The following is a 9,829-nucleotide window of genomic DNA, read 5'->3' as shown; positions in this document are numbered from 1 at the left end:
GGCCAGAAACTGGGGTAAACAGGCTTACCCGTTTACATCATGGACACAAAGGGGTTGCCTCAGAAATGTGGCCCAGCAGTTGTATGGAAATGGCAACTATTGGAGGAGCCGAACACAAAATCGTGGTAGCAACGACCCTGACCAGAGCTTAGTATGGATTGATAGATAGAAATGATGTGGTCTAATAAGTCCCTGGTTGTGGTATTGCCACGCCACCGTTCGCGGATTTCTTCTTTCGTCTCAATATGTGCAGGGATCAGGGCTGGGCTCCCGCCATGATTGGTCTATCATAGGGATGTATGACCTCATCTTCTTCAGGTCATCCAGAACCCCTCAGATGTATGGGAGGGCAGCCAGCGACTGTTCTAGAAAATTACGTAGCTGTTAATGCTCTTTTATCTTTTTTTTTTCGAACGGATCGCGAGGAGGAGATCCAGCGGGAATGGTAGTGCCTTGATCTAGGTGAAACACAGGACACGCAGCCTGATGCAATGTCCGTGGCTAACCAGGTACTAATGTAATATAATTTGAGGACTATCAACAATCAATCATTAAATCATCCAGATTATCAGGTGGGAGGGATTTTATAAGTACATCTTCGACTGTGTAGTCGAGACGAGAACTAGCTGCGCAAGCCAGAGGGGAATGTCGCGGAATTTAGTCACCATTGGTCCTGCGCTAGCTAGCTCTTGACGATTTTGGTCTTGATCTCAAAGCCGTCTTCTCCCACGCGGTCAATGAATCCCTGACCGAGGCTAGCAGGCGTGTAGACACCACCTTTGAGCTGGAGACTGTCGTACTCCTCCAATATAGTTTGCGCTCCCCGGGCAATGCATATCCCCGTCACTGATAGTAAAAGTTACTCGGGTCAGTTTTGTATGCTCCAGAACCAAGAGGCTCGAAAAAAAAGACTCTCCGACTCACTGTGGTACATGCTCCCATTGAAATCAGCCTTGGCGAAGGCCATCTTGTCGCAGCTTCCAGGCGGCATGTCCGGCCTCGCAATGGCACGAAACGTGGTCTTCTGCCTCGCGCTTGTCTCGCGGGACGGGCCCTCGCCGGACTTGTAGGGTATCAGAAGACGGAGCAGGGATCGAAGGGGCCACAGCACAGTCAAGAGCGGAAGCCCGACGTTTATGACGAGGTGCACGGCGAAGCCGAACAGCCTGCCGTGTGCCCTGTTGTACTCGTTGTAGGAGAAGTTGGGACCGTAAGAGTAGTCCCTCAGGGCGGGTTCCGTCTGCTGGAGGCCCCACGTCCGCTCGACGATGGGCTTGTTGGCGCCACCCATGAGGGAGGTTGTCACCAGGCCGATGAGCGGAAAGTTCCGCAGGCCCGTCAGCCTCGTCAAGAGGGAAACTTGATCTTTGGGCGGGCTGGGCTGTGGCACTGGAGACAGGGCGAAAGGCTTGGATAGCTCGGCCATGAGCTTGAGTGAGAACAGGTCAAGCATGGCGAACACGCTGAGCCAGGTACCACCAGATGGAAAGGGGTTGGTCATGTCGACCGATAACCGGACATCGCGCGTCGGGGCGTTCAGTTCTTCTCGGACGGCCTTGGCAAGCGCGAAGGTGATTAGATCTGCTGGCGCCGACTCGAAGCCGATCTGGGGGATCATGATGGCGCCCGTCGCCTTTGCCGTGTCTTCATACTTTTTGATCATGATCGACGTCCAGGCAAGTTCGCCCGTGACATCCAGGTAATGCGTGCCATTCTGAGCGCACGCCTTGAATGCATACTCGCCATAATGCGAATAAGGCCCGACGGTAGCCAGGAGGACAAAGGTTCTTTTGACGAGAGTCGTTAGGTCTTGGTCATTGAGGTTGCACACCTCAATTGCTGTGTTTTTTTAAAGTGAATCAGTCAATACCTAATTTTGGTTGTTCAAGCTCACTTTGACGCTGAAATGCGGCAAAAGACCAAGGCGGGCAGCATAATATTAATTCAGGTGCTTACCTGGTTGGCGACGGTCCGGATACTTAGCCTTGAGGTCGGTAGCTATTTTCTGCAGCTTTTCCTGCGAACGACCCGCGATGGCCCAATTGACGTCGGTGGGCAAAGTAGCAGCTACTTGCTCCGCCGTGAACACTCCGGTGTAGCCCGTCGCACCAAAGACGACAATATCGTATTGTCGTCCATGATGATGTTTGCTCGTGGCAGTTGGCATTTTGTTATGTCTTTTCTTTGGATTGGGATTTTATTTATGCAGGGCTTGAGTCAGCAACTTTTTTTCTGAATTCATACTCTGAGTAAGTAGGTACCTATCTGCCCGGGTAAGTTGTTACACCAATAGTGAATTGACGAGCCTAGGGTGTCGAGGGGATTTTTAGGAGGTATGTAGGTAGGTAGGTAAGGTATTTATCTGATGGGAATAAAAGCGAAAACGAATGGACCTCGGCCTGTATAGACCTATTCCTGTCCCCAATTAATAGTATGGTGCCTCCGCATGTGCTCGCCAATTCCTCCTTCCATCCTAAACAGTATGCTCCTCGTCGTATCGTCTCATCCTAGGGTCTTCCTCCTAGAAGCTTGGCTTAAAAAGTGTGGGTTTTAAAACACCAGGATCTCCCATCCTCATCTGGCCGCTCTCAATAATCATAAAGCTTTTTCTATAGCTAGGTAGGTTTCTAGCTACCCATACAGTTTTCCTTGTGTCCTCCATGGATCCTTGAGCATCCGTATGGCTTTCGACGTACGAAGTGTGTACCTACTTAGGCATCTGATATTAATGCAGCACGTAATTACAAAGTATTTACGAATTTAATTGCCCTGAATGGTCCCGACCCGCTAAATCATCGAAATTAATGGCCGGCACACGTGGGTAGCTCCCCGCTGTGGACACCAAACTCGTAGCGTACAATTACGTACCGCAAAATTATTGTAGCAAATTGCATTGGATGGATGCCACACACAAACACACGCACACGCAAGCAAGCAACAGATTGGAGCACAGCTAGAGTGGAGCACCACTCGTCGCGAAATAATCGGTGCTTCAGAAAAAACCAGTAATGACCTCATCCATTCCCAACCACCAGCCTCAGCTCACATCTCAAACCTTGGATGCTTTTTGTAATTTGCTAAGACAGACTGATACCAAGGGCCCAGTTACGAGGCCATCAACGGCGACGTGACAACGGGGCAACGATTGGCTCACGCCCATCCAATACAAGCAAGGATATCTTTTTTGCAACGTCGTCGTCAGCTTGCTTTTCTCAAGCCACTTTTGGCGCTCGTACCACCAACGGTCTCAGAAGCAGCAGTGTTGGGTATCACTCGTTGGGATTGGATTTTCTTTTAGTCGCCGACACCTTTGTACGCCGCATCCTATCAGCCCAAGCCTCGCCGCCTCGTTCGCACGACCGATGAACAATGGCCGAAGCCGTGACGGAAACCTCTCCGCTGCTATCGACGGTGTCGGAGCCGACCACTACCCCGGAATTCCCTCGTCCCAATTCCAAGCGAACCGTCACCTTCAATCCGAACCCTGTCACGCGAACCATCGAGCCCGAACGACAACCTCTCCGCCGCCGCATTTCCACAAACATCGATGTCGCTCGCGCATCTGGGCAGAGGTCGCCTGGCGGCTCGGGTCCGCCCACCCCCACGAGCTCAATAAGCACCGGTAGTCTCGCCGGTGCTCCGCCAATGCTGGTCGCACTCAACTCTAAACTTCGCCGCCGCAACTCCCATGGAGGTACACAGGGTTCCATGCCGGGCTCAAACAACCTACTACCAGCCCCGGGTGGTGTGGGTCTCGTCGCCGGGGCCGGTCACCTGCCCAAGATTGGGCCCCAGCGTAGCACCAAGAAGGCGCAGAAGCTCAAGCTGCTTCCCACGCCTGAACTTGCCGACGATGGTGACGATGACCAAGATGAGGAGAGCGGACGTGAGGTCTACAGCCAGTACACGCGTATCAAGGACCCCAATGCCCGACGAGATGCCGCCAGGCTAGGCAAGGCCGATCGCGACCGTCTGCCGCGCGTCACGGCGTACTGCACCGCCAACAAATACCAGATGGATGGCCTGATGCACTGGCTGAAGGGGAGCAGGAGCAGAGCAAAGGGAGCGAACCCCAAGCTCGTGGACGAGTGCATATACACGCCGTACCAGTATAAAGACACGCCACCACCGCCCCCAGGACGTGGTGCGAGGATTCGCAGAGTTGCCAGTGCTCAGAATGCTGCCGACGCTGCCGAGGATGCCGCGAGGGCTGCGGTCAACGCTGATGGCATCCTGGGGTCTGAGGTAACCAGTGACTCACCGGAGCCGATGTCTACCCAACAGAGGAGACACTCGACTGGTGATGTCGAGGCCACCCCACCCCGATTCAGCCAGGAGGACCTGATAGATCTGGAGCCAGAGGCTATCTCTGATGTGCAAGATGGACGAAGCGAGGCACGCATAGAGAGCCTCGGAGAAGGAGACCACGCAGAAATATCAAGCAGCCCGCAAGAACGTGACCACGAGCATGGTCACGACCATGATCAATCCCCCAGCTCGGCAGACCATCGGGATGAAATGATCAGCACGCACCACGAGCCCATCAACGAGCGACCTGCCGATTTTGATATCGAGGTACACACCCCGGAGGTTTTCCTCTTTGACTACGGCGTGGTGGTGATATGGGGCATGACGATGGCACAGGAGCGGAGGTTTCTCAAGGAAATTGCCAAGTTTGAAACCGAGAAACTGGCGACCGAGGAGGTCGAGACTGAACACTTCAACTTTTACTACACCCGCGAGTATCAGCCCAGGATATACAACGACTTTATCACCCTCCGTGACAAGCACAACTACATGACCAAGCTGGCCATTTCACATGCGCTGGCACAGAGTGTCAAGGTTAGTACTCTCACTCTTTGGCTGTTTTGCCATGCGTTCTATTTCGGTGGGCACTTCTAACACGAACTAGACGTCTCTTTTCGAGGAGCTCATCGCCTCTACCGTCGACACGTGCAAGGACATTCCGACGCAGATTGCTTTGACCGGCAAGATCAATCTTAGCAGGACACAGATCAACATGCAGATCGGCGAGCTTTTCATTCTGAGGATCAGTATTCACCTCAACGGCTCCGTCCTTGACACGCCAGAGCTTTTCTGGGTCGAGCCTCAACTCGAGCCGCTGTACGCCGCTGTGCGGTCCTACCTAGAGATGGACCAGCGAGTTGGCCTGCTAAACGAGCGACTGGACGTCATTGCGGACTTGCTTGCTGTGCTCAAAGACCAACTGAGTCATGGTCATGGTGAGAAACTCGAGTGGATTGGTAAGTTTGCTTCCATTCTTTCGCGCGCCCAGTCCCTTGCGCCTTTGAACTTGTTCTATGGTATCATGAATACTGACCAGCATCCTTTGGGTTTACACAGTTATTGTATTGATTGCAGCCGAAATCCTTGTTGCTGCTGTTAACATAGTTGTAGATTTATATGCGGGCGTCGACTAGACCTATTTGGCATGGAATATCATCAGGGCGTCCGGTCTTTTTTAGTGAACATTTTCTTTCATTCTCTTGTGTTACTGGGTTCTTTTTTTTCTTTTCTTCCCGTCTCTTTTGTCATTTTCCCCCCTTTGAATGTTCTCATTTCTTTCAAATTGGCGTTTGGGGCCGGAGTTTCTCCTTTACTTACAAATCATCCACAGCGGTTTACATGGTCTAATCGAAGGTTTCATTTGTTATTCACTATTCACCTTTCTGGGCATCATATACAAACGGGAAGTACCAGGGCTGGAAAATTAAGGGGAGACCAAAAATGATAAAACACAAGGACTGCGTCTCGGAGTGCATCCTTGCCATCTGAATCAGGCATGGACGCGGCGCTTCTCTATCAAAAATGGCAAAGATCATGCAATGAGATACTCTGAATAAATAGCAGTTCTCCGATAATTCAATAGCCCATGGATCGTTGCTGGACTTTTTTTTCTTCTTCTCTATTTCACGGTCATCGCTCGAGACTTCGTGTCTTACACTCAGGTCCTTAGCTGGGTATACTCTAGTTTTCTCAGTAGTATAATGACATGACCCCCATATCTCATCACACCCGAACCAGGCCTTGCCATTTTGGTTCCGTAATGCCGGGCTTACATCCTCCGGAATCCAAAAAGGCCCCGCGTTCTCACTTTAGCAAAAAGCCACCTTTCTTCCGCACCTCGACCCGCCCCCTGGACAAGAGCTTCTTCTTGTCAAAGGCGGCACGCTTGCTCGCCCGGGGCGCCAGCCGCGTGTCGGCCAGAGGCCTGACGACCTTGTAGACGGTGTCGCCGTCGCGACGGTCGGCCACGCCCCGGCCCTCCTGCCTCGCGGCCCGCCTCTCGGCCGTCTCGAACTTGATCTTCTTGGGCTTCCTCACTTCTACTTTCCTGGACTCCTCGTCATCGTCGACGTCGCTCTCGTCGTCCGACTCGAGGAACTCGGCCGGCAGGAGTGCTGGTGCCGCCGCCTTGGGCGCGGCTGAGGATTCTGCTTCATCCAGCGCCCGCTTCCGGGCTTGCGTCTTGAAGAGCGCGTCGCGCCGTTGGCGCTTAAGCCTTTCTGAAGCCGCTTGTCTGTTGTCACAGCATGTCAGTATATCCAGACTTGCTTCTCTTCTCAAAAAACCAGTCGTCACAAAGACAGTCAACCAGGGGTAACTTACTGCTCAGCAGCTTTAGCAGCCTGCTTGGCCAGGTCATTAATCTGATGCGCCGCGGCGTGACTAGACACGGCTTCGGGCGGCGCGTCATCGTCCGACCCTGACTCGTCGTCGCTGTCCTCCTCCTTCTCCTCACCAGCTTGAGCCTTCTTGGCCGCCGCGTCGAACAAGTTCTTCTTCGTGGGCCTCTCCATCGGCGTGAAGAACTTGTCATTGCTGTCGTCGTCGTCCTCGCCAAAGCGCACGTGCGTCGACGCCGCCTCGGGCTTCCTGGCACTGCTGAGTGCCGCGGCGGGCGCCGAGATTTCCAGATGCGTCTTGCGCACCACCACGCCGTCGTTGTCCTTGCCCGCCTCACCGCCGCCGGCCCCCGATGCACCGCCCTGCTTCACCCTGACTGCCAGCTTCCGCTGCCGTTTTGACGCGCTCGATGAAGCGGGTGCGTCGCCGTCCTCCCCGGCCACATCCTGGGGGGCCTTGCGCTTCGTCGCTGGCGTCGCTAGTGGTTGCTGCTCCGGCTGTTCCTCTTGTCCATCTCCCCCGATACTGCTGACGTCCGAGTCTGAATCTGACGACAGCTCTATGACCTCTGCGGGTTTCTGCTTATTTGATGGCGCGGCGTCCTGCCGTGTGGATTTGGATTTCTTGGTTGTCTTTTTGGCGCACATTTTGGTTGCCAAGTTTCTCCCTTTTCTCCCTGAAAATTGGCTACCAAGCAGCGATTCAGGTGCCCCTAAAGATTTGTGTAATTTTATCTTACAGCAGTGACGAGTGTTATGGATTTTCTGCTGTGTTGTTTTGCTTTCTTGCACATGAAACTGCTCATCTCTCATACACGCCCTGGGTTTACATATGGTGAATGTTGGATGGCGACGACTTTTTTTCCCAAAGGTGGGGGCGATGCACGTTATCGGCTCAAATCCATTGGTGGATCGAGCTAGCTTCTGTGGGAATAAAGTGGCTCCACCCTGGAAAACGCGTACGGGGTTGCGAGACAATCACGTCTGGTACGAGAGCCTTCATGTGAGTTTAGCGTCAATTTCAGGTCAATGATCTGTTTTTTTCGCATCAACCATTTGTATTTTGAACCTCATTGTTGTACTGTCTATCAATCAAGAGATGGAACTGAATTGTATAATCTTATAAAACAACTTCCAATTCTCACTTTCCTTTTATCTGTCAGATTCATACACAAACTTCAAGTCAAGCAACACTGGAGACACGACCCATGAAACAAGACTCATTGTTGGCTGGCGTTACATCATCATCATTAACATAAATGGCTTTAGCATCTAAGCCAGCGCCGCTGCTTATCCGCAAGCAAGCGGGCAAACTACTGCGATGCTCATTTGCTCCGCAGCCCCGCGGAATATCTAGCATATGTACTAGTCGTCTACATACCACATCACCTCGTGCTGCTGTACGCACTCCACAACCTGCCGCCCCGACAAGGCGGCCACATGTTGCAAGTTCACAAAGCGGTCCTCTTTGCCTGCAATCTCGGTCTCGTCATGCTCAAACTAGACCTAAGAAAAAGAGCGAAGGGCCCGATACCCTCGATAGGGACTTGATGTTCACAAGCCAAGATGTCCCCCTTAGCAAGGAATGGGATGAGAAGCGAGAGCGGCTCCTAAAGGAGGGGATGGAGGCTGATGCGGTCCGCCTCGATACTGAATCATGCATCAAAGAGGCCATGAGATTTGCGGATGAAGTTGCAAAGGCTGGGAATGATTGGAGGCCTATCCGGGCAAGAGGTACGTTCACCCAACTCCACATAGTGAAAGTGTGTTCTGCTCTTTGTTGAGATGATTCAAATTTTCTGATCTTGAGTATGAAAAAAACTACGGTAAAATGGATTCAGACCTGAAATTCTCAGCCAGCAGCCTCTACTACATGGCGATGCTTCTCCGAACAGCACCTATGCAGTCACACAACGCTGGGTTCATGGCCAAGCAGATGTTCTTGTCCGCCGGCGAGATGGGCTACGGTCCCGCCATTATCACCAACGCGAGCCTAGTTCTAAACGACGTCTCAAGGCGCCCCAAGCCGCAACTGCCGCCGAGGAACAAGGCTATCGATTTTTGGAGCATCATGGACCGCTTCACGAGGTACGCGCGGAGCGCCAAGCAGGACCCAAACATTATGACCTTGTCCGGCATCCTGGCCATGTACCAAGGCGACAATGCAAAAGCAACCAAGCTCCTGCTGGCAGCGGAGCAGGCGGGAAGGACACAGGCGGCACGTCAAGGCGATCGTCGACCCCCACCGAGGGCCGAGGCCGACTCGCCGGCGAAGCCGGGGGCGATTCGCGTCCACTCGAGGAAGCGCCTGCCAAGATGGGACCTCGAAGTTAGAACCCTGCTCGTGCTAGGCACGCTGCTTGAAAATAGCGGCCAAAGAGATGCCGCCATCACAGCGTTCTCGACGGCCGCCAACGAGCTACAAGTCCCCGAGGCCCACTACCACCTGGCACTCCTCCTCTCCCCCGATGACCCTGAGAGGGAGGAACACCTGTCCGTCGCTGCCCTGTCGGGGGTCGAGGGCGCATTTGTCCCGTTGGCCGAGATGGAGGGGAAAAAGGCTGTAGCTGCAAAGGCGGCTGGATCTCGGGAAAAGTCCGCGCACCACAGGGCCATGGCCCAGCAGTGGTTGGATTTAGCCCTACATGCTCTTGATACCGGTAAATGAACAGTGAGGAGGGAGAAGAAAATTTTGGAAGAAGAAAGGCGGGAATCCGACGGATTCTTTTTTTTCCCTTTACTCCGTACTACATACCGTCTAAGTCTTCCTTCACTCAGGAGGTGGATAAAAATGGCTTGAGGAAGTAAAGGGCGTGGATCGTCACTGGGAGGAATTCGGTGGGGGAAAAAAAAACGCCCCCTTATCACGGGTTGTCTTGTTTGGGCGCTCATGCTCGGTCGGCTCCGCCCTCCGATGAGCTCGAAAAGGCGGCAAACCTACTTGTAAGCATACTCCGTATAGAGAAAGAAGTAATCAAGCAATGGGAGAGACCGAAAAAAGCCCCCTATGGAGACGGAATACATGATGTCTGTCGATCCCCTGGCATATGCACCCCTTGGTCACACCCCCTTTTTCCATCATCACCACCACCACCACCGCTACGCGAAAGCATTTAACCTAATTCATATAAAGTTGCGATGTTGTTTTTGATCGACGGTGCTTATGTACGTGCCGTATCATG

The 9,829-nt window shown here is 53.0% G+C and overlaps 4 protein-coding genes across 4 annotated transcripts; 2 read left to right on the top strand and 2 right to left on the bottom strand.

Annotated features, from left to right (window-relative positions):
• Positions 1-415: 415 nt before the first annotated feature.
• Positions 416-2,729, bottom strand: MGG_00127 (saccharopine dehydrogenase). Its single transcript, XM_003718961.1, has 4 exons — positions 2,262-2,729; positions 1,957-2,182; positions 925-1,839; positions 416-846 (listed from the first exon to the last, which is right to left on the bottom strand). The coding sequence occupies exons 2-4, from the start codon at positions 2,165-2,167 to the stop codon at positions 683-685; spliced, it is 1,290 nt and encodes a 429-aa protein (XP_003719009.1). The 5' UTR covers positions 2,168-2,182; positions 2,262-2,729; the 3' UTR covers positions 416-682.
• A 153-nt stretch (positions 2,730-2,882) lies between these two features.
• On the top strand, positions 2,883-5,909 carry MGG_00128 (sporulation protein RMD1). Its single transcript, XM_003718960.1, has 3 exons — positions 2,883-4,842; positions 4,913-5,264; positions 5,365-5,909. The coding sequence occupies exons 1-3, from the start codon at positions 3,370-3,372 to the stop codon at positions 5,439-5,441; spliced, it is 1,902 nt and encodes a 633-aa protein (XP_003719008.1). The 5' UTR covers positions 2,883-3,369; the 3' UTR covers positions 5,442-5,909.
• MGG_00129 (uncharacterized protein) lies at positions 5,710-7,472 on the bottom strand. The gene is made up of 2 exons (XM_003718959.1): positions 6,631-7,472; positions 5,710-6,541 (listed from the first exon to the last, which is right to left on the bottom strand). Exons 1-2 carry the CDS (start codon positions 7,458-7,460, stop codon positions 6,112-6,114), a joined length of 1,260 nt encoding a protein of 419 aa, XP_003719007.1. The 5' UTR covers positions 7,461-7,472; the 3' UTR covers positions 5,710-6,111.
• Positions 7,473-7,644: 172 nt separating this feature from the next.
• MGG_00130 (uncharacterized protein) lies at positions 7,645-9,724 on the top strand. The gene is made up of 2 exons (XM_003718958.1): positions 7,645-8,381; positions 8,489-9,724. The coding sequence occupies exons 1-2, from the start codon at positions 7,907-7,909 to the stop codon at positions 9,313-9,315; spliced, it is 1,302 nt and encodes a 433-aa protein (XP_003719006.1). The 5' UTR covers positions 7,645-7,906; the 3' UTR covers positions 9,316-9,724.
• Positions 9,725-9,829: the final 105 nt, after the last annotated feature.

The sequence above is a fragment of the Pyricularia oryzae genome, chromosome 5, assembly GCF_000002495.2.
Source record: "Pyricularia oryzae 70-15 chromosome 5, whole genome shotgun sequence".
In the NCBI taxonomy this organism is placed as follows: domain Eukaryota; kingdom Fungi; phylum Ascomycota; class Sordariomycetes; order Magnaporthales; family Pyriculariaceae; genus Pyricularia; species Pyricularia oryzae.
Note: the sequence above shows the minus strand (reverse complement) of the source record. Positions and strands in the feature narration are given on the sequence as shown.

Coding starts and splice junctions, on each gene's coding strand:
- MGG_00127 (XM_003718961.1), bottom strand. CDS start 2,167: ATGCCAACTGCCACGAGCAAACATCATCATGGACGACAATACGATATT. Junction 1,840..1,956: donor TCCGGACCGTCGCCAACCAG/GTAAGCACCTGA, acceptor AAAAAAACACAG/CAATTGAGGTGTGCAACCTC. Junction 847..924: donor CAATGGGAGCATGTACCACA/GTGAGTCGGAGA, acceptor TTTTACTATCAG/TGACGGGGATATGCATTGCC.
- MGG_00128 (XM_003718960.1), top strand. CDS start 3,370: ATGGCCGAAGCCGTGACGGAAACCTCTCCGCTGCTATCGACGGTGTCG. Junction 4,843..4,912: donor CGCTGGCACAGAGTGTCAAG/GTTAGTACTCTC, acceptor AACACGAACTAG/ACGTCTCTTTTCGAGGAGCT. Junction 5,265..5,364: donor TGAGAAACTCGAGTGGATTG/GTAAGTTTGCTT, acceptor GGGTTTACACAG/TTATTGTATTGATTGCAGCC.
- MGG_00130 (XM_003718958.1), top strand. CDS start 7,907: ATGGCTTTAGCATCTAAGCCAGCGCCGCTGCTTATCCGCAAGCAAGCG. Junction 8,382..8,488: donor GAGGCCTATCCGGGCAAGAG/GTACGTTCACCC, acceptor AAATGGATTCAG/ACCTGAAATTCTCAGCCAGC.
- MGG_00129 (XM_003718959.1), bottom strand. CDS start 7,460: ATGAGAGATGAGCAGTTTCATGTGCAAGAAAGCAAAACAACACAGCAG. Junction 6,542..6,630: donor GCTGCTAAAGCTGCTGAGCA/GTAAGTTACCCC, acceptor CTGTGACAACAG/ACAAGCGGCTTCAGAAAGGC.